This window comes from Haemorhous mexicanus, chromosome 3 (assembly GCF_027477595.1).
Source record: "Haemorhous mexicanus isolate bHaeMex1 chromosome 3, bHaeMex1.pri, whole genome shotgun sequence".
NCBI lineage: Eukaryota > Metazoa > Chordata > Aves > Passeriformes > Fringillidae > Haemorhous > Haemorhous mexicanus.
The window spans coordinates 81382579-81406156 of NC_082343.1; the positions used below are offsets into that span (position 1 = coordinate 81382579).

A 23578-nucleotide genomic window follows, 5' to 3' on the forward strand; every position below is an offset into this window, starting at 1 on the left:
GGATGAAGGACAACATTCCTGAAGTGGCAAAGTTAAATTTTCATAAAAAAATAAAATCAAAGTATTTTGGGGGAAAAAACCTGACTAGGAAGGCAAGAATTTACGATTTAGAAAGAGCATAGGATCAACTGGATTATCTCATCTGTTACCCTCTTGCCTCTTCTTCCTGAAATAAGAACTGAAGGGAATCCCAGTTGCACTACATCGTGGTTTAACCCCAGCCAGCAGCTAAGCACCACACAGCTGCTCACTTTCTCCCTGCCCCCAGAGGTATGGGGGAAACAGCTGGGGGGGGAAAAAAGCAAAATTCATGGGTTGAGACACATACAGTTTAATAGAACAGAAAATGAAGGGGGAAAATGAATTTACAAAACAAGTGATGCATAATAATAGCAGCAGTAATAATAACAATGCAACTGGAGTACACAAAAGCAGTGATACACAATGCAGTTGCTGACCACCTGCTGACTGATGCCCCGACAGTCTCTGAGCAGTAACCCCCAGGCAGCTTTCCCCCCAGTTCACAAAATGAGCATGACATCAGACAGTATGGAATATCCCTTTGGCCAGTTCAGGACAGCTGTCCTGGCTCCATGTCCTCCCTGCTTCTTTTACCCCCAGTCTACACACAGGTGAGAAGCCAAAAACTCCTTGACTTGGTGTAAACACTGCACTGAAACAACGAAAACATCAGTGTGTTATCAACACAATTCTCATGCTAAATCCAAAACACAGCAGTGTACCAGCTACTAGGTAGAAAATTGACTTTATGACAGCCCAAATCAGGAGAAAATAGTACCTGGGGTGGTCAATCATGCACTTTAAAAGGCAGCTGAGTTCTAGAATTCCATCATGTGGTTGAGAGGCCAGCAAAATTCAGATACTCTAGTTTCACTAGGTGTTTGCAGTTTAAAATTTTGCTCCAAACCAGAACAGCAGAATTCTTACCTTGCAAAAGCTGTGGAGAACATTAATTTCAGGTTGATGGTAATAAGTGATTGGTTGATAGTAATCAGCTTTCCAAATTTTTGTATTATTTTGCAATATATAATATAGAAGCAAATATTTTGAAACCAAAACTAATTTTTAAGCAAGAAATTGAAATGCTTAGCTTGGAAATGTCACAACGAGACATTCCCACACTGCTGGAACATCCCTCTACCACTTACTCCTTTTTAAATGACATTTTCAGTGCAACCAACATAAGTTTGCAAAGCATTTCAGTTTTGACAAGGTTGCATTTTCCAGTGGAAAGCCACTTTTTCAAAGGTTTTCAAAACAGCTCCACTGGGAACAGGTGTCACAGGATTGAAACAACCTTGCCTTTGCAAAACTGCTAAATTGCAAGCAGGATCCTGGAAGACAGACTAGGGTGTACAAGGCTTTAGGGGTCCCAGGGTGCCCCTATGAAAGTTGAGAACCTGCTGCTTGAGTAACTCCTGGCTACCCATACCTCTTGTCTCTTGTTGAATTTGTAGGCTGAACAGGCAGTAGCAACTGTGCAGGACTGCACAGGGGGAAAAACCCTCAGTAATCTGGCCATGGCTACAAGTTCAAACCTGCAATGCCCTTCTTTACAATCCAAGTTGAGAAGTGATGGAAAGAAGGATCATCCCAAGACTGGAGTAATGCTCAGTTCAGGATGGGAATCTTTAGCAAGCCAAGAATGTGGAGGTAGGATGAACAGTAACACATGCTCATAAATTCCCTCAGGAGGCTGATTTTGGTCTGGTTATGTCCACTTGATGTGACTTGCAAAGGGGATATGTCCCTCCACAAACATGGAAGGTAAGTTTAACTTGGTAGGTTCACAATGAAAGCAAAAGTATTCAACATTTTCAGTGAATTAAAGTAAAAGTCTTAGTCCTCTGAGAAGTCAGTACTTGCTGAAATGCACAGCTAAAGAGAAATCTGATCTGATTTAACACAGTCCTAAATAAAGTTCTTTTTACTTTCCACCACTTCCAAATGACCAAACAGACAGACTAATACCAGAAACTCAAGCTGGGCACAAATGAGTAGGCCTTTTTTTTCCCCTTCCACTTTTCTCAAAGGGAGTGCCATTTGAAATTATCTCCTTTCTTGTTAATTTAACGATTACCATCAGAAAGAGCCAGCGGCTGAAAAATTATAGTCAGTAATTATGATCTTGCAGACTCGCTCTGGGACTCGATGCAGGGAAAACATTGGATTGTGAGAATGAGGCTGTGCTCCTCGGCAGATGCACTTTGGTGGATGGAGCCTGGAGATTTTGCCTCATACCTTTGGGACCCAGCTTGAGAAGCCTTCAGGAGGAAGAATCACTGCGAGATAGCAGGCACATCTTGAGTTGGACACCCCTAAAATACAGCCATGCAAAACCTTTAATCATCACTTGTGAAGAGTTGAGTGTTTTTTTAACCAGATAAACAAGGAGAATCACATATTCCTCCTCTGTGCGTGGATGTACCAGTTCAGGTAAATGGTAGATGGACCAGTTAATGTCTTTAGACACCATGTCAAATTATAAATATTTATCATGTTTCAGTATTAATTCGTGTGAAGACAAATACATATGTATGACACTGCAGAGGCAGAAACACACGATCAAAGCCAGCTAGATATTAGAGTGTTTAGGAACTGGCTGCTGAATAAAGCTCAGCTTTCCAGCTAAGCCCATTGCCTGCCCACCTTTGGAGCCATATCGCCCCTCAGAGATGAGGGAATCCCCATCACTTCTGAGGGCTGCCATGACGGTTGTCGTGTAAGCCCGAAAACACCGAAGGCGGGACTCGGGTAGTGAGAAAAAGGGAAATAAAGTATGTCAAAACCCTGGCATTCCACAGGAAATACTGGGACGGGGAAAGGACGCCCCACGAGGGCAGCCACAGCCGCCAACCCCGGGGCCCCGGGGCGAGAGCGGAGCCGGACCCCGCTGTCCCTACGCGGTGCGGGCGGGTGGCGGGGCCGGGCCGGGTCCCCGCGGCGGGGATGCGCCGTCCGCCCCCCCGGGCCGGAGGAGGCGCTGCCTTCCACATTGGCTGGGGGCCGGCGCGCCGCCTCCCCCGGCCCCGCTCCCCCGCGCCCGGCCGTGGGGCGCGGCGGCGGAGCGCCGGCAGGACGGGGCTCACGGCCGGGCAGCGCCCACGGCCGGCGGGGCGCGGCGCGGGGCACGGCCAGAAACCGACCCGCTCTCCGCCGCCCGCCCCCGCCGTGTTCCCCGGTGTTCCCATGTCCCTCCCCCGGGGCGAAGTTTGGCCAGCGCCGCCTGTCCGCCCCGGTGCTGCCAGGGCCGGGACAAAAGGCACACGCTGACACGTGATGGGCGCCGGGCTTCATAAATGGGACCGGAGCGGGGCGGAAGGCGGGGGGGACGCAGCGGCGGCGTGTGCCGGAGCCACGCCGGGCGCCCGGCGGCTCCCGCGCTGCCTCCCCGCGCCGAGGCGGCGGCGGGCGGAGGCGGCGGAGGAGGGGGCGGGCGGGCGGCACATGGAGCGGCGGCGGCGGCAGGGCGGCGGAGCCCGGCGTGCCGCCTGAGCCGGGCGAGCGAGGGCGGCGGTGGTCGGAGAGGAGGCGCCGAGGGGAGGGAAGCGAAGAAGGGGAGGCAGCCGGGGGGAGAAGTCTCCCACCTCCTCCTTCCCCTCACCGGCACCGCCTCCTCGGCGCTCCCCAGTGCTGGGGTGCCCGGGTGGGGCGGCGCTCCTGCTCCCTGCCGGGGGTCGGCGCGGCCGGAGCAGGCGGGGAACGCGGCCGGTGCCGTGCCGAGGGTAAGGACGGCGCGGGCGGCGGGGGGGCAGGGGAGGGCGGCGGGTGCCCCCCGGTCGGGGGCCAGGGACCCTTCGTCCCCCTCAAAGTTTGTTGGCGGCGTGGGTGGGAGGGGGGTTTTCGGGGAATGACACCGCCTGCCCCGACGGCGGAGCGGGCGGAGGGGAGGCGGCTGCCTGCGGAGCATCCCTCCCCGTGATCCGCCGCTGCGTCCCGCGGCGATCGCGACCCGCGCTGCGGCGGGGCCAGGGACCGCGCGGGTCTCGTCTGTGCCCCGGGCACGGCCCCGCGCCGCCGCCTCGGGCGGCTGGGGCGAGTTGGAGATAGCCCGAGGGCCACCCGGGAAAAGCCCGGTGGTCCTGAGAGCTCCCGGGAGCGCACTTTGGCTTCGCGAGCCCGGCCGGAGGACGGGGGACCCGGCGGCCGAGGGGAGCCCGGCAGCGGGCGGGGGTGCGGGCGGCTGGTGGCGTTATGGTTAACACGCGTCTATTCTTCTGTGCGCGGAGCCGGTAGCCTCCCGGGCTCCCTCAGGACCTTATCTGACACCGGAGGTTTTTCCTCTCGTCCTGACCCACTGGTGATTTACAGCGGGTGGCATTCAGACCGGCTTTCCTGTGCACTCTTCCTCTCAAAACTCTGTCTGTGAGGCTGTAACCGAAATAAAAGGCGGTTCGCAATTTTGCGCGCAGTGATGTTCCGTTAAAAAATGTCATTTAGTCGTTCAGCATCCTCAGAATATCAGTAGGGTTTGTTGGTTAGTTGGTTGGTTTTTATCTGAAATTTGGAAGTCTGGGGGGAAAAGAGCTGAAAAAGAGTGAGCCTTTTAAACTTCACGCAGCGTTTGTCATGTGAAATCTTCATCTGTTGAGAAATAATTTTGAGTAACCAGATGGGCTTATTTCAAATGGGCATCTTTTTGTCTCAAAGACGTCTGCAAATCTCCATTGAGAATACCCCTGGATGAGGTATGTACCGAGCCTTTGGTAGGAGAGAGCTCATTACTGTGATTGCAGTTTGATTAAGTAAAATGGTGTCAGAAGATGAAGTCCATAGTTTTCCTTCTTTCTCTAAAATTATCACTGTTATTTTCTGTATGGCAGCAAATTATAACATTAGGAGTTTCGGCACATTTTTTTTTTTTCTTTCAGAAGATAAAGGCTCATATGTAACATACAGCCAGATAACAAAATTCCCCTTGAGTATCTACTAGGGTTTATAAAAAAAAAAACAAAAACAAAACAGTAGCTTTTTTAACCTGCTAAAGGTGTAGTAATTTTTTTTCCTTTTTTCTCAGATGCATCATGTTGTTTTCATTGTTATTGTTCACCCTTTCTTAAAGGAATATGGCATTCTCTGCTGGGGGTGGCATTGCTGTTAAGGCGAAGAATCAGAGCGATACTGAATATGATGTGTAATAACAAAATGTACAGCATTGCTAAAATTACTTGGCTGTGCTTAATTATTTTCATGTTACACCTCATATCAACCACCAGCATGGGTTTTTCCTCCTCAAGAAGAGAAAAAAACCCTGTGACTATAGTAGGAATATTTATTATGCAGGCAGAGTTTATTAAATCAGTCATAAAAGAAATGAACGTAACATCTTTAAACAGTTCAGAAGATGAATGTGTAATTCCTGATTTGCTTGAGGTTAAAATTAGTTTTGTAGCAACGAGTAACAGCTTTGCTTTATTATCTGTTGGTCGTTGGAATAAGAGGCAGAACCATTTAAATAAAACCATTTTAAAGCAGAATTCATAAAAACAGTAATTGTTTGACTGAGCCAGCAGGCACCTATTGCCAGAAAGGAAAAAAAAAGTTGGCTAGGTAAAGAAATTGACTTATTTGCTGAGAATTTAGCTCGTTGACCATTCTGTGCTACTTAAACTCGCAGGAATGGAGTCAAAATCCCTATAAAACTCAAGGTGAAGGTGGAAGCAGGTTATAGTATTGCGAGGATGAGCTGGTGGATGCCTTTGATCCTGGCTGTTGTTCTTTGATGAATGATGTGAGCTCAGTTGCATAAAGGACCCCGTTAAAGGCTTTCATGCTCTGTTGAAGGACTGACAGGTCTTAGTCAATGCAAACCTCTCTTTAACTTCCCCTATTACAAGTTTTTGATTGGGCAGCAGAAGTTTAGAAGGAAATAACTTTTTTTTTCTTTCTTTTTGAAGCCATTTTTGACTTTCAGCCTTTAATGTGCCCATCTCTAAATGCTTGCATCCCACTGGGAATTTTGGTGCTGAAAATGCTACGCACTAGAGAGGGAGAACTGACATGGTTTTCTTTTCTATTGAGTTGAGGTGAGGTAGGTGAGGAGACTAAGAATTGAAACTCATGTATTAATTTAGTATTGCCCAAGATTTTTATGAGTACATTGCCATTCTTGATTCTGCAGGTCTCATGCACTGACTTCTGCTCTCCTAGTTTCTCTAATTCTCCATGGTTTAAAGAGAAATTACTGTAACTTCTCAAATGCAAACTTTGTGACCTCTCGAGTCATATAGTCACCTACCTAAGCATCTGCAGAATTCATTTTTCTCAGTGCTGATTGTTCTTAATTTCTTTCCAAATGTCTATTTTGTCTTTATTTGACAGTCCTCATGAAACAGTAAATTATTTTTTGCTGCAATTTCTGAAATAGTTTAGGCTATGTAACATGAAGAATGTTCTGCAAAACGACTCGTTGTTTAGGTGAGAATCTGGAGATTCTTCTCTTCTCTAGCAGGAAATTCAGTCTGCTGATGGTTTAAAATTCGTACTGTGGGCGACCCTAACACTGGGATTTGGCCAAGTTCAAAGCAGCTATGCAGATGGACACACAAGACAGAAGGCAGAGGGAAATAGACCCTTTTAATCATAACAAGGCTGCTCTTGTTTTCTTATCTACAGTGGAAATGCATGCAAGTCACTTGTACCTAAAAGCAAGCTTGCAAATGTGCCAGAATAGACAGCAAGAGCATTTGTTATTAATGCAAAGTTTAAAATGTGACAGCCTGTCTTCTCAGTATTGCTCTGTATGTCTCCATTTCTAGACTGGCACTGTACTGCTGCTCAAAGTGCACATCCCATCACTGTTGGTGGGATAAGGATTCCCCCCCAAAACTCACACCCTTTGAAAGTGTGTGGCTTTGTTAATGACTGCTGAAACCAGCTATAACCTGTCCTTTTGAAATGGCTGTAAAGACTTATAAATCAATTTCTCGTTAGAACTTTCTTTTTTTCCCCCTTTTTCCCGAAGGTACCATTGTTGCCCGTGAAAAATGATTGGGTTTGCAACATAAGGTTGGAGCACATTTTGTTCTGCCATTTGTGCCTCATGCAGGGGCATTACGGTGATGCACACCTCAAGCTCAGTTCTGCCTCTTTTCAGTAGGAAAATCCTTTCTTGGTGAAACTGGCCACATCCCAATCACAGACAAAATAGGTATTTCATTACAGTGTATGACAGCATGATGTTCACTTCTTATACCTTGGCTGGACTGTTGGTGAAAGTGGATGTTCTATACAATTCAGATGTTGTATTGTTTGTGTAGATTGAGGCTAGATGGCATCAAATATGCCTCATCCTGCGTTAACCTCTTTAATGGCAATTATGTATTCTTGAGAAAGATGTGTTTACTCACTACAAAGTGAGCAGGAGCAGGTCTGTACAGTCAATTCCCTTTCAGCCCTCACTGGAGTAGTTTCCATCTTTCTGCATTTTGGGAAACATTTCAGAGTTTATGTTTAGGATCTTGGGGGGCTCCCACCTCTCTGTTCTCCTGACTATGTGAAACATGCTCTCAGAAATCACTGCTCTTAGTCAGTTGTACCTCTGAAGGAATGCAGTGCTGAAGTCCAGACTATGTACATGCCTGGAATGTTAGGTGACATATGTATTTATACATGAAAAATAACTTTTGCAGGATCTTAGTGATAGATATATTATTTTTAGATTCTTGCTTTTAGCCAAAAAGGCTGTGTATAAGGGAATTCAGAAGGATGTTCAGCAATCATCTTGCCTATATTTTTGTACCTACACTTGTCTGCGTGTACTCTAGCACTTGAAATTTGAGTTTATGCATGACATACTGCAGGGTTTGTGAGACTTCAGTTCTTCTTCTAGGCATGTGTTTTTTTTGTTTATGTCTATTTGTAAGTCTATGCATAGAAGTATACCTATATATATAAAGTCATAATTCATCCCTCAGTATATTTTAGCTATTTTTCCAAGTCTGATGTAATATTGGTTGGAGTCTCTCCACAATTTGTTGTTCTGCTACTTGGATATCAAATTCTACTGTAATTCTTTTTCACTTCTCCTCTTCCCTCTCTCTCTCCTTTTTTTAAAAAAAGAAAAGCATCTGCATATTTCAAAGACATACACCATTGCCAAGCAATCTGGTGTAGTGGCTTAATATGCTGGCAAATAATTTCACAAGTTATTTGTGTGTGTGAAGGCAGTATATTTGAATATCATTATATTGTGAATGTAACTATGAAGACAGTTATCTGAGCTTATGTCAACTTAGGAAAGACCAGACAGCTCCAGAAATGAAAAAATGGTTTTCATTTTTTAATTGGGAGTGCGTATTTTTGTCCTTTGCTAATGCTGGTGGCACGGGGTATCGCAGTTGCCAAAAGCCTCTGTGTCCTAGCTTCTGAGCATTGCCAGTACTTGATGGCCTAAAAAAAGTCTGCAGGAGAGGCAGACTCTTGAAGACTGAGGTAGAAGGGATGTTGCTTTGCAATGTGTTGCTGGCCTTCTGTGCGCTAACATTTGTCATTGACTGTGAACCTCTTTTTCACTTTTGTTATGTTTTCCCACCATATGGGTCACTCAATGGCTCCATTTGAGCACTCTCTTCCTTTCCACCTTTGAAGTCCTTATCCTGTATGTCATTTTCCTTGAGCAGTTTGATTTTTGTTAATGTCCCTGGCCACATTTGCTCAGCTAACCTGAGTGTCCCCAGCCTGGTCCCAACTGTCAGTGCCTACAGTGCTGTCCTTTTCTCTGACCTTACCAAGGATGGCTTCTCAGAGCCCTTTGCATCTTTCTTCATCATTTGAATACAGATCAGAAATGGACTTTCAAAAGAGCAAGTTATTGCCTGCAGAGCGAGCAGTGGATCTGTTCTTTCTTTATGGTGAGATCTGAAAAATCCCACTAGCTTTATCTTCCAGCTTATGGAGGTGTCTCTGAAGTTCGCATAGCTCAGAAGAGGAGGGAGGTTTTCTCTCGTGTGAGTTTTCTTCTCCACCTGATCTGCTTTCCTCCAGCCTATCACAAAGGCAATTCTCCTCTTTCTCTAGAATCTGTATCCCTGCCTCACTGAGACTGAGACACTTCGACTTGGGTCTTCCTTTCTTACCTTTCTCCACTTTGCTCCTGTCTTGCCTGGAGATGTCTTATTCCCAATATAAGGACAGTAGTTATCTTTCTTCTCTCCTAACAATCCTTACCACACCAATAACTTAACCCACATTACCATTGCTCTCGGCATCTCCTTGCTATCTCATGATTTCTTTAATTAAAACTTGTTACAGCCGGTTTGTTGAGGGGGGATGAGAAGGCAGACATATAGTCTGGGCAGTTCATGAGAATTCTCCCTGGAGCCTGATGTTTTTGCTATCTTTCTGTCTCTAAACCTTACTCTTTTAATAAAGTTCGCTAATATTTTCTGCTGCAACAAATTTGTGACCTTCTGTGTACTGTTCTGGCCATTGCATGGAAACTATTTTCTAGGAGTGGTTCTCTCCCTCTCTCTCTCTCTCTTTTCTTCATAATAAATATGGTTTTCCTCCAGTTTGATCCTCTAGACATTACATTCTGGAGACCTTTAGCATTTAGCATCCAATGGATGGTCCTGCTCTTGTTTCAAATTACTTCTCTCCCTTAAACTACACGTTATGTACAAAGCTGCCATTTCTTCTAGGTACTTCCAGGAGATTGAGTGTTAATCCCTTATCTCTTTAGCATCTGGCTGGGCTTCTCTGTCCCCGTTTAGCATTTATGTCAATTCTGCTCAGCAATAAGTGCCTGCACCTTTTGGCATTAGAGAATGGCTAGAGAAGAGGCTGGAAATGACAGGATTTCTGTTGGAATTTTAAAATCCGAGATGAACTCTTTTGTGAAAAACTTTGAGAGTTCAAAATTACCTGGCTTCCATTCCAGTTCTCTTCCATTTTCTTTAAAATATAAGTACCACGGCACTGTATCAAACTTTTCATATTATCTGTTCATTCTGCTTTATTGGAAAAGAAGAACAGAAGAAAATTAGGAAACCAGTCCCTAAACTGGAGCTGATTTTAAGCAAGTAATAAGGTCACAATTGCTTCAGTGTTTCCTTTCATCTGAGACTTTTATACTTCAGCAAGATGCCTCATCTTCTTTCAAAATTCTATCTTTAGATGAAATTAAGACAATATGAAGTAAACTGTGGAAGATCTTTAAATCTACAGTTTTACAATAGCCACCTCTGCCTTGCATCCCTTCCCCCAAAAGCTGGGCAGAACAGGTAGCTCTAGTTTCCTGTCAATATGACTCTGATAGTCCCCTTGGCTGGTTTGTGACTTCAGTACTTCATCTTGTCTACAACTTGGTAGGAAATGTGTTGTGTAAAGGGGTTGTGTTTTACAAGCTGAGGAGTTTTAGGTGACCTCGGGAGTTCTAGAGATTTTTCACAGGCAGATGGGGCAGCTGCCCCCACTCTTCTTCCTCTGCATCTCTGTGGGATGTAGGAGGTGCATCCTTGGTTTGCTTAATTCAGAAGAAGGGCTTCAAGCTATGCCTCTTATCAGGCATGCACCCTGCCTCTTGGATTATCACTTCGTGTCTTTATTTCTGGATGTTTAGCTCTCATTCCAACATGGAACAACTCTAGCAGTTCAGAGATGGGCATAGAGGTTGCTGGCTCACAGAGAGGAAAGTTTTGGTCCTTCCCCCGCACCAGAAGGAGCAGGACTTCAGTCTTGCTTCCGAACCTCTATGATATTAGACATATGCATATGCTCTGGCTGTTTGGGATGTAAGGTGCAGCCTCCTTTTCTCTGTACCTGCAAATCACCTGGCTAAAACTGGTACACACATCTGGCCAACTTTGGAGGGAGGAAATAGTACTATTCCTTTAAAAATATTGTCTATCACTGATTAACACCCCGTTTTCCCCCTTGTTTGTTTTTGTTCAGGTTGTCAGCTGCTGGATGCCGGGGGGTGTCACATAGGAGCTATTTGCCCACAGATTGGAACAGTCCAGCCCCCATCCTGCTAGTGTGCAAACGGTATGTTAATTAACACAAATAACCATGTAGCTGTGCCTTCTTGCTAATTAAGGTTCAACTTGCCAAAGATATGATCTTGTTACATAAGAACAAAATTGGGTTCATTACTTGCAAGCCCTAGTTTACCCCATAGCTGATAGTGCCTTGCTATATCTAGAAGATAACATCCCTAATTTGCTCCTCTCCTAGTGTCTGTGCTCCTTCCCAATCCCTCACACAGAGAAAATTCTGACTGAAATGAATGCAAGTTTTCCTGAATTAGGAGTGACAGCATATTTGCCATTTTTAGCCCAGGAGTAGCACAGTTTTGGAGATGGAGTAGTAAACCAGTAAATAGGATAGGGGTAACATTGCCTTCGCATTCTTCTCAACATGTGTTTTTTCCTTACTTGGTGTTACTGAGTCTGAGAGTACCATTTCTCAGTCTGCACATTTCTTTCTCTAAGGCTTAGAAACCTTGTTCTGTCCTCGAAGCTGTATTGTCCATCACCATATGGGATAAGGTAATTATTAGCCATATAAATTTTCGTTTTATAGGACAGTTCTAATTCCAGAGGCCAACAGTTACCATGGTAGATCTCATTTCTCTCGCAGTTTTACAGCTGACTGCATGTGAGTGTAAATTATTGCTGTTTCTCCTGTGGTAATACTTTTTGGACCCAGTTTGGGAGGAATCCCAGTAATTGGGCACTATGTAAACTTATCAGAAGATAATGGTCTTCTCTGAATGACTTAGAACCTTATAAGGTATAAACAAGGAGAGTGCATTTGTATATTTTTATGCATTCAGAAATGGATTGAATTCTTCCTACTTGTCCTTTATCCTGTCCTTAATTAACTATGATTATCATAGAAGAAATGTACAGACGTGGAGATCAAAATATTTTCTAAAATAGAAGCCAAAAAGGTTTGATTGTGGATTTCCCTTTCGTGTTTTGATTCCTTTTTTTGCATTGTCAACATTTTTGCAGCTATCAGTATCATCATTGTGTTGCTCATAATTACTTCCAGGAAGAGCATAAATACTCACTCCTTCTATTCAGGCTATTAAAATTGCTTTATCAATCATCCTGGTTTGAAAATTGTGACAAATTCAGCTCTTTTTGTAGACAATGATAAAAACTTTCCAGCTCTCCTTCTACCCCAGAACAGCAGGAGAAGATAGGTAATAGCATTTTAATGAAGACATGTTCTTGTTCCCTGAGTGAACTGGTCTTGTGGACCAATAAGAAGTCCAAAGGAGGTATAATTCTCCCTGTTGTCCTTGATGATGAGTTACCATCCTCTGATGTACTATATAAATTTTTTATTTTGCCTGAAGTGTATTTATATTCTGATACCCGAGCATCTTTTAGGGCTATATGAAAACCACACAGTGGAGGGCACTAGTAAGGCTTGCCCCCTCAACTCTTCACTAATTCTTTCACTTTGAACACAGAGCCTTACAAAGTTGTGACTCCAACCTTCAGGTGATGTTTAACACTTCATGTGTTTGATGTTGGTAAAGTAGGCAGGGAAAAAGGGCCGAAGGAAGTTGACCGTGTGTGTCGCTGCAGACAGCTGAGCCAGGGGTGTGTCAAAGCCACTCCACCTAGTGGCTGTCACTTCGCACAGCTGGGCTGGCAGTGCCCATCAACAGCTGCCGGATGATGGGAGAAGGGTCTAAAAAGGTGCTCAGCTATGATTGTTCTGCTCTGGTCTTCAAGAGAAAAGATCCTTGAAGTTTTTCTGTGTTGTTTAATTCTTATCCGCAGTCATCATTCAGTACTTGCTGTGAATTGCTGCACGCAGTTGTGGAAATACATGAAAAATGTTGAGTGCCAGTCTCGGTGCAACCTCTCCTTCATATTTAATCAATGTGTCAGTCTTTTAAAAGCTGTTTTAAAATGAGTGGTGTAATAGAGGTCATTTATGGCAGGAATGAAGCTGGGACCTTTGAAAACTCAAAGAAGTTGGAAGAGTGGATTCTGGCAGGGCAGGAGAGTTCTTGGCAGAACAGGGGGGCTCTCCCTTACTGCCATTCTGCCCATGAGGGGAGCTTTCTGCAGCACACAGCTGTCACTCCAGCCCCAGAGAGAGAGGATGAAACTGTGTGGAGAACACTTCTTCCCTGTGGAAGCTCTGAGAAGCCAGAGGGACTCATGGAATATTTCGTGTGGAGATAGTCATGGCTGTTGGGCAGGATGGGTTTGGATTGTGTTGAAGCCAGCTGTAAAGGGTAGTGTGGCTGCATGGTGTGGAGTCTCTGTTTCCGTGGGTGCTGCCTGCTCACCACTCCAGGTTTGGACAGAAATGCTCAGAGCCAAAATGTGTGTGGCACTGGCATTGCTTCTGTTACTGTCTGTTCTTCCTATGTCAAATCGAGCAGCACCTGTGTCCTGGTATCTGCAGTACCAAAGGTCCAGTCTTGTTTTCACCAGACAGCTATGGAAAATCTTACTGATCTCTTCAGTGCATTTTAGTAGTGAGCTTATACTGGGATAAGCTAGTATCTAAATTAAAATAAATGAATTTCCTGTAAAGTGTAATTCCAGATGAGGCAAATGGTTGTTTTACTGCAACTTTAATAAAAATCAGCTGCAGCTTGAATAGGTGCATGCACACATACTGGTAGAAATTTCCAATTAGAATATTCCCAGCAGCAAACAAAACCAAAATTAATGTTAGCAGCATCCCCCAAAGCCTAAACTACACTACTAATGAACTCCCAAGTACTCTCAAAGAAAACTCTCTTTGCAGACACAGTAAGGTGAAAATTACTGTAATAATCTCAATGTAAAAATACAGAGGGAAAAAAAAAAATCATTGACATTCAAAGTAAGACTTACCTCTCCTGATCCCATTAACCATGTTGTTAGCATAGCATATGTATGCATAGTGATATTGTCACATAACTCACTGCCACCTTCAAAAGAGCACACAAGAATTCGTGTTCTTTCATTTGTATTTCAAATAAAGGTACAGGTTGCATGGCACCTAATTCTGAGAAAGTCTGTACTTGACATGACTCCAGCAGGGATCAGCTACCTCATAACAATTTGTTTGTCTGTCTAGAAGAAGTGCTCAGTTGAATACAATTTATGAAGCTTTCCTCAGACATAATCTTCTTGACATGGGGCTGTGACTTTACTCATTAAAATGGTTCCCTTCTGTCAAAAATAAGCTTGAATAGCAGAGGGTACCACAGCAATCTTTCCATATTTATAGAACTACTTTTTTCATATTTTTGGTTAGTTTTCAAAATTAATAACAAATTCTTCACTTCTGGTTGTAAAATGGTGTTACAATGCCAAGCTTGAAGTTGCCAGGCTTTGCCCAAAGCAGATTTATCAGCAGAGTCATCTTTGCAGCGTGTAACATCTGCAAATTCTCTAGGAACAGCTATAAAACAGAAAAGTACCTTCCATATTAGATGATTGCTGTTCATTTTTAATGTATGCTTCAGTGACATTTCCCTCCCTCACTGCTCACGCCCTCAAAATTAAATTCCTTAATACTGTATGTCTGTCTAATAATTGTTATTTGCTGAGCAAACTGTGTCTGCAAAAGCTGACTCAGCCAGTAGATTTTGTGTGTTGTGACTATCCTGGTAAGGGTTGTTTGTACTCATACTTATTTGCAGCATTGGAGTTGCAGTGTCTTCTGAAGGTCTAAGTTCATATATTCCCTTTAATACTCACTGTCCAGGCCTGCTTAATAAAAGGCAAAACTTAAAAGAGCTGTGGAAAAAGTCTTGAGTGTTCACATGCTGTAAGGGCAGTATAAATATATCACCAGCCAAGTGATCTCTGCTTCTTTGGAAATGCTCATGATTTCATGTATTTTTGAGTACTGCTATTGTTGTAGAGAGGCATTCTTTTCTTCTTTCCTATAGTTTTCATGGGAAAAGAGAACAGTGGTACCTACTGTGCATGTCTTCTCTTTAGGAGTTGATCAGTACTCTGATTTTGTACTAAATAAACTCTTGTAGCCTTTCTGACCATTTATTGTCAGTTGTATAAAGTGAACAGGTTAAGTTAGTACAAGCCTATGTACTGGCATCTAGAGTTTCTTGAGTGCAATTTCCTCCCTACTAAAAGCAAGAAGAAGCTTGGTTTGCTCCTGTTGCTGATTAATCATAGAGATGTCCCATAGCAGATGTAGAATATCTGTAGCAAACAAAAGGAGTGATTCTCGCTCTTATTTGTATTCAGATCACTTTCATCCATTGAGGTGGTGGAAGGGGGCCCTAAAGCAGATGTTCAATCCATATTCAAGGCATTTTCTATCGGCAAAGTAATATAAAGGAGTACAGCATAACAAGAGCTGTAAGACTTGTCTTATATGTTGATGCATGCTCAGGTGCTGGTGGGTCCTCTCCCAAGGGAACCCTGCCTAGGAGTTGTTCCCCACAACTAGTCACCATCCATGAGCAAAGGCTGTGCCTGACAGATCTCAGACACCACTGGCTACCTGGGGACCTTCTGCTGGGTCCCACCAGTTCTGGAGGGGACAGAATGTTTTTGATGGTGTCCCCGGGGGTACAAGTTATATTACAATGCTTTTTGCAGAAGCAGTAGCTCCTGGTTCCTTTTTCCTAGAATTTTGGCCACTGCTTAAACTTTGTGCCATGTTTATCTAGGCAAACTTGAACTGTCCTGACTGAGGCTTCTGGTGTGTACAGAGCAGATCACTGATTGTCTCACTGACTTAGCATGGCTGTCACCTTTCCTGAAACTGTGGACAGAGCTGGGTAACAGCTGTGTAACCCACCTTTCTCATATTGCAGAAACATCCCAGTACCTTAGTTTGCTTAGCAGAAGGAAGGAATAGAGTAATCTTTGTATAGGAGTGTAATGAAGCTATATATTTATTGATCAAACACCTTGCTAATAAATTTTCAGTAGCAAATTCAGGATGTTAATAGATCTCAGATTGCCATAGCAGGATAATAAGAATGTAGAGGCATACTGGGTTAACTGTGAAATCTGGAGTGCATGGCTCTGTCCCTGTCTCCTCTCTGTTGTCAATTTTTCAAAACCCTCTGTGCCTTTTGAAAGAAAAACAAAGAAGGTGGTGACTCAGTTTAGTGCTGCTCCTGCAGCAGCTCTTGGTATTATCTAAATGAAGCAAGCCCAAGGAGTGCTGGTCTGCAAGGTGCTTTGCAATCAGAAGCTGAGAAAAATATCTTTCTGGTGGAGCAGCTCATAAGGTTTTGATGAGAAATGAAAATTTCTTTCCTGTGAAACATTCAATTCCCTGTGCCTCTGTTTTTCATGTCGCTTCTTAGTGTAATTTAGTTTTAGTGAAATCTAGGTGATTTCTCTCTAAGCGCTCAACCCACTCTGATTTCCCACAGTGGCAAAGTTAGACCTGCACTGAATACCAGAGAAGGGTTGATTTTGTTTGACACAGTTCAGCTAAGTTGTCCATGGAGTTTGCCTCCCTGTTCATGTTAATGAAGTCTGATCTTTTCCCCATATAGGACTTCCTCCGATGCATTTTTCCATCCCCCAAGTATCTCTGAAACCAACAAGACTGGGGTTATGAAGTCAATTCTAGATGGCCTCGCAGATACAACTTTCCGAACAATCACGACAGATCTCCTTTACGCGGGCTCCAACGATATCCAGTACGAAGACATGAAAGGCGACATGGCATCCAAGCTGGGGTACTACCCCCAGAAGTTCCCCCTTTCTTCCTTCAGGGGTGATCCTTTCCAAGAAAAAATGACTGGAGGAGATGATTCCCTGTTGAGCATTATTCCCTCAGAGCAGGTCAACATCACAGAGTTTTACAACAAGTCCCTGTCCACTTTTAAGGAAAATGAGGAGAATATACAGTGCGGGGAGAACTTTATGGATATGGAGTGTTTTATGATCCTGAACCCCAGCCAGCAGCTGGCCATCGCCGTGCTGTCACTCACCCTGGGCACCTTCACAGTCCTAGAGAACCTCCTCGTCCTGTGTGTCATCATCCACTCCCGAAGCCTCCGATGTAGACCCTCCTACCATTTCATCGGCAGCCTGGCTGTGGCCGACCTCCTGGGCAGCGTGATTTTTGTCTACAGTTTTGTGGATTTCCATGTTTTCCACCGGAAGGATAGCCCCAACGTCTTCTTGTTCAAACTGGGTGGAGTTACAGCCTCCTTCACCGCCTCCGTAGGTAGCCTTTTCCTCACGGCAATAGACAGGTACATCTCTATACACAGGCCGCTAGCTTATAAAAGGATTGTTACCCGACCAAAGGCTGTCGTAGCATTTTGTGTGATGTGGACCATCGCTATTGTAATAGCCGTTCTCCCTCTGCTCGGCTGGAACTGCAAAAAGCTCAACTCTGTTTGTTCGGACATATTCCCTCTCATCGATGAGACGTACCTGATGTTCTGGATCGGGGTCACCAGCGTCCTCTTGTTGTTCATTGTCTATGCCTACATGTACATTCTGTGGAAGGCTCACAGCCACGCTGTTCGCATGTTGCAGCGAGGCACTCAGAAAAGCATAATCATTCAGTCGACGGAGGATGGTAAGGTACAGATCACTAGGCCCGATCAAACTCGTATGGACATCAGGTTAGCCAAAACCTTGGTCCTTATCCTAGTTGTTTTAATCATATGCTGGGGCCCTCTCCTCGCCATCATGGTGTACGATGTCTTTGGGAAAATGAACAAGCTCATCAAGACTATCTTTGCCTTCTGTAGCATGCTCTGTTTGCTGAATTCAACAGTGAATCCCATCATCTACGCTCTGAGGAGCAAGGACTTGCGACATGCCTTCCGCAGCATGTTCCCCACCTGCGAAGGGACCGCGCAGCCCCTGGATAACAGCATGGAGTCTGACTGCCAGCACAAACACGCCAACAACGCGGGGAACGTGCACAGGGCTGCCGAGAGCTGCATTAAGAGCACAGTTAAGATTGCCAAAGTTACCATGTCTGTCTCTACAGACACAACTGCTGAAGCATTGTAAGTCACGAGACTTCTCAGCGTTGTGAAAAAAAGGAGTTTCAGTTTAAAAAAAAAAAAATTTTAAAAATCGACAACAAAGAAAACCAAACCCATGGCTTAACGTGTTTGTACACTCCTGTAATATTTTTTGGTTTGTCATTGTAAACTGAGCGATGATCGTGTTAAGAGCATTACCTTCAGCCAGTTCTTCAGGTTTTACAATTAGGGATTCTAGCTAAATTTTCACAAGTTTTTCTCAAAAGGTGTTTACTGAATAATAATGTTTCCTGAAAGAGGACAGAGAAAATACCAGATTAGCAATCGTTCCTTTGGGGGTGTGAAAAAGAATTGTGAAACCTAATTGAAAAATAACACATCCTATATCAATACCATCAAATAAGAAAAAAAGCCTTGTAATCATGCTGTTCATTTCAATGTGAAATGTATTTCATGTCTGTAAGTAATAGGAGTTTCTGAATTTTTCCAAAAGCAGCAGTGCTGAGTTTAGAGGTTTTGTAAAATGTGTTGTGTCCCGTGAATTCTGTGCTGTTTTATTATGTGTTATTGATATTTGTCTGATTAAACAAAGTGATAAGGTAGAATTCCGTGGAAATAACGTGAAACGTGGTATGTAAACCCCATTGAAAACACTTACTGTATTTGAAGATTTCCTATGAGACATTTTGGAAATTTTACACTTTTAGTGGTCTTCTGTGGACTTAGAGGAGAGGCTTTGTGTTCTTCTACTAAAATTATTTCCCCACTACCTTTTACTTTCATATGCATATGAGACTAACAGCAACAGAGGAATAGAGGAGGAATGTGAGAAAGGAATGCACTGGTTCAGACTTTTAAATACCACTGCATTTATACAGAAGGATTATTTTTGGTTGCACAGACTATTGCCCTGCTCTTGGGCATTGCCTGAATACGAGTACTGAAAAGCAAAGGTCCCAGATACTGGGCTCCTTTAATGGGCATCTGGTTTTAAGCCATGTGCTGGTGTTGGACCACTGAAGACAGCATGTGTCAGACTCAATGTGCGATGTTATCACTGTGCAGTCAATGTGTACTTGAAGTGTGTCACATTCCTGTATCCCAGGTCTAAGCAGATTCAGAACCTGAGATGCCAAACTCTCGTCTTCACTAAAAGAGGAGGAAATATTGTCAGACTTAGACATTTTCTTATTGTGTGAGCGTGTATATAAATAAATATCTCTGTGTGTGTACATGTGTGCGTGTGTGCGTGTGTGTGTGTGTGTGTGTAAATATTCTAACCAGTGTGAGTCATGGTAGCATAGCTAAGATAGGACACTATGACCAAATGTAACTGTATTTCTTGTTGCACGCTTTGCACACGAATTCTGTTCTAAAATTGAGTTCTTCCAATTGATTACTGGTGAAAGTACCATATTAAGAACATCTTGATCCACGCCGAGGCGTGTATCCATGTGCTAGAGGAAGCAACCTTTCAGTTGCACTTGAGAATAAAGGGAAACAAGAGGTAGAGAGCATGGAATGAGCCCATGCTGACAAAATGCTGCAGCTGTTGATGGTGTTCCTGAAGACTGAGAAAGCCAGGAGTAAATTGTAGTTTGTTTTAAGGCTGTGAGCATTCAAATCTGATAGCTTGCATTGAGGTGCGTCTCTCTGAAACCACTGACAAGGTTTGACACTACCAGGAAGAAGTTACTAAAGGAAAATAGTGACTCTGTTCTATGGTGGGACAGTTTCTGCAGCCTGGGACCGTCACAAGGAACATGCTACCAGATAGTCTTTGCAGCATGGATATTCTGTGATTCTTTTGTGAGTCATAAGGTCTGGGATCCTCTACGCTGCTGCCTTGGTTTTTCAGACTGTTTCCTCACCCTGCTGTCTGATTTCTACCAAAATAGCTGAAAATGCAGCTCAGTCCTTTAGCTGCCTGGCACTTACTGCAGCAGAGGTAACCTTCTCCATGGGGCAGGGCAAGTGGAGCCAAATCCAGACTGCCCTGCCACCCATCCTTGTGCTTAAGTAGGGAGAGAGAGGGAGCAGCAGTCCCGGGTCTCTGGCTCCCTTAGTGCAGGCCAGAGCTGAACTAACACCCAGCTCCTTTCAGCCAGTGGCTCTGTGTGGGTGCACATGGCTCCAAGTTTAGGCTTGGTGAGGGATGGCATGTTTTAAAGATAAGATTGGACCAGGTGAGGTGCTGAGCAACAGCTGGAAGAGACAGGGGTACTTTCCTCATCCACACACCTCCCCTGCAGCTTACCGGTGTGATGGGACAGGGCACCACTGTGCTCTCATGGGGCCCACTGCAGTCAGCCAAAAACAGTGGATTGCAGAGGATTCCCAGAGGATGTCAAGCCCTCCTGAAAGTTTCTTCTTATGTCTAGGTCTAGTCCATCCTAAAGCAGTCCTCTTTGAGGAGTGGGGGAAAGCCCATTTGAAATGTTTAGGGTATTTTAAGAGCCATTTTTGAAACTGTCTTCTTGTGAATTAAATGCAAACTTTGTGGAATTTTGTTGTGCATTCAAGTTCTAAATTTTACGATAAATCATGGGACAATGGGGCTGTCTTGGCACTTAACTTGGTGCTTACTGATATAATAAGAAATAGCATCCTGTGAAATGTTATCGTCTATCATCAGTATCTTCATTTGCATAATGAGTTTTTCTAAAGCTCTGGGAACTGCATCGGTTCACTTAGAACCATTTATTAAAGAGTTGGCAACAATTTTCTTGTATGTTGCACACTAAGTAGAACTATTCTTTCATTAGAAAAATCTGCTGCCGTTCCGAGAAAAGCTGTACTTATACTTCAGCTTTAGGTATTCCTAATTTGCAATTGGCTGTCTTCACTTAGTGACAGCACAGCCAAACAATACTGTGTTCCACAGCCACCCACACCATCATCACCATCGTCATCATCATCATCCACCCACCACCTCTAGTTGCAGTTACATGTGTGTGTACCAACTCCAAGTGTCACGTATCTACCTAGAAGACCATCTGTGTCACACGTGTGCAGAGTTAGATTCTCGACAGTCTAGTTGTATATTTGTATGATACAATCTCCTCAGTGCTGTGCAATCACCATCCACATCTTGCACTGGCCTTTCGAAGAAAATTTTAGTGTGTCTGTTGTGAGATAGACAGCGCCTTCTACCTGCTGTTATTGGCTGAATGTATGTAAATAAGTGATTTCAAAAAAAAAAAGTCATCTGTGCAAGCAGTGGCCTAAAAAGTCTGTAATTGTGGACTAGGAAAATTGTTGAAGTTGCTGTGACATCTCAAATACTACCTTCGAATAAACTGTTTACAGGGTCTCTTGGGATGCTGTTTCACAGTGAAAGGAAAATTTTTCCTTGTGATAATATGAGGTAAAGAAATCAGATTACCTGAGATTTTTATTTCCAGTGTTTCAAAGTGGAGAACATAACTTTATTGTCTGTAAACCTAACATTATTACTTCCTCTTAGAAGAATACTGTATCATTAGATGTTTGTTTGAGCTGGTAACATTCTTGCAAATGTTGCAATATTTTTCATTAGCAACCTGTATAATAGTTTGTACACAAGTACTGTTCAGATTGTTATGAAAAGTAGCTTTGACCATTTACTTACCAGTAGCAGAATAGTATTTCTGTAAGATTTCCAGTGTATTCCTACCATATCATATTTTATTTCTATAATGTAATTAAACTGTTATTTATTCAAGGAGAAAAAGTATTCCTCTGCTTTTTTATTTTCCAAATTTTGAGATAACTGAGGAAGCCACGTGATGATGCTGCCTCATCCCACGATCTGGTGCTCTACGTTTTGTTTATAAGTTTGTCTGTCAGATTCTGAAACAACTGCTTAAACAACTTGACAACAGGTTGTCAAGCTTTGTGGGTTTTAATTGTACGTTGATGTGTTTGAAGGAGGGGGTAGATCATATATTTTATATTTGTGTATCCAGTACTATGGAGACGAGAGAAATGACAGTTCAAACTGCATCTCCTGTTTCATTATGTAGGCAATTTCCCCTTTCCTCAGTATTAGGCAAAATGCAATAAATTCCTTTTGCCTTCCTCAGATGCATCTTAGCTCAAAGATGTTGCATTAAGACAAACCCATGTACTTCAGAAAAACAAAACACAAAAGAACAGAAGAAAGGAATTCAAATTAAAATAGTGCTGCCAGCAGCAGTGATGACCTAAATGAGTTATTGGGGGTTGTAAATGTAATCAAAGATTGAGATAAACAAAGAGTTATTCTAGTTTTGGCCGCTGCCAGTGGGGACAGAGTTGATGGGTGTAGGGAGTGGATGATGAAGTGGCCCAGGAGGGATTCACTGAGGCTGTGCAGAGAGAGCAGACTCAGCCGTGCCACTGCCTATGAATCACATTAGAGTGCTCCCACTGCTGCTCATCCACATATGAAAGGAAGGGTTGAAAAAGCCTACTAAATGCTGTAGAAAGGTCCCTGCCTGTTTCAGAGGATCAGTTTTCCATATGACTTAATCTCAGACTCACGTTACTTGGGCAATTTTCCTTCTTCACATCTGTGGTTTGAAAACATCCTTTGGGGATAAAGTGAGCATGTCACAGAATCAGGAATCATTTAGGTTGGAAAAGACCTCTAGGATCATCAAGTCCAAATGTGAACCTCACACTGCCAAGGCTTGGGATCATGGTTATGACACAATATTTTTACTTTTAAAAATTGGGTCAGTGGTGAATTGAGAAAGTCTTGGCAAAGCAAAGGCAACTAGAAGTAAAAGATTAGCTCTTAATCTGATCTTTAACTGCATACTACATTTAAATTAAATCGGAATATTTCTGCTAAAAGCTGTTATTTTCAAAGCAGCCAGGAGACAATTCCCTCTCTATTTCCATGGTCATTGGAAAACAAGGCTTATGCTGCCACAAACCAACAGCTCCTCTTGACAGTAACATCTGGCTGTATTTATAAGTCTGTTCTGAACAACAGAAGAGGGAATAATGACAACTTTCCAAGCAACTGCTTTCCCAAACTATACCAGCTCAGGAAGCATGCGGGCAAATGTGCTGTCATTGTTTCAGCCCTTCACATTAACATCTTTTACTGTTTCTGCTTTTCTGACAGCTGTTTTAAGAAGTCACAATATCATCATGCACACACATCAATAAAACATCTTCAGTTTGTTGGGCTTATTTCGTTGGGTGTTTTAAATGCTTTGTCTTCAATGAAAATCCAGCTTTGGCTTGTAAAATTAAATCATCATATGAGGGAACAGTTTATGATAGAAGAGAAAAAATAATTTTTCCTGTGTTCAAGAAATCATAGGAAAGGGAGTGTATCTGACAGTTTATAAGATGTGTCTTCCTCCATTCTGTTTTTGTCCATTGGTCTTTTTAGGTAATTTATATAAAGGATTTTCTTTAAATAGCAGTATGAAATATGAAGCACAATTGCCTTTAACAGAACTCCTTTAATATGAGCAGCCATCTAATACTGATCTTTGAAGTTCAGTTAGGAGAAAAAGTGATAATGAGCCCAAGGTAATCTTAATGACGAGGTATGACATGTCCTGCTATTGCTTTCCAATAAATCATCTTTCATATTTAGAGCAGCACTCACTTTAATGCTAAAGCATTTTAAGGTATTGAATCCTGTCTCAATAAAGTCCCTCAGAATTT

At 43.3% G+C, this 23578-nt stretch overlaps 1 protein-coding gene across 1 annotated transcript; it reads left to right on the forward strand.

Annotated features, from left to right (window-relative positions):
• The first annotated feature begins 3536 nt into the window (after nt 1-3536).
• On the forward strand, nt 3537-21641 carry CNR1 (cannabinoid receptor 1). The gene is made up of 3 exons (XM_059842479.1): nt 3537-3746; nt 10915-11007; nt 16472-21641. The coding sequence occupies exon 3, from the start codon at nt 16533-16535 to the stop codon at nt 17952-17954; it is 1422 nt and encodes a 473-aa protein (XP_059698462.1). The 5' UTR covers nt 3537-3746; nt 10915-11007; nt 16472-16532; the 3' UTR covers nt 17955-21641.
• The last annotated feature ends 1937 nt before the right edge of the window (nt 21642-23578 follow it).

Coding starts and splice junctions, on each gene's coding strand:
- CNR1 (XM_059842479.1), top strand. CDS start 16,533: ATGAAGTCAATTCTAGATGGCCTCGCAGATACAACTTTCCGAACAATC.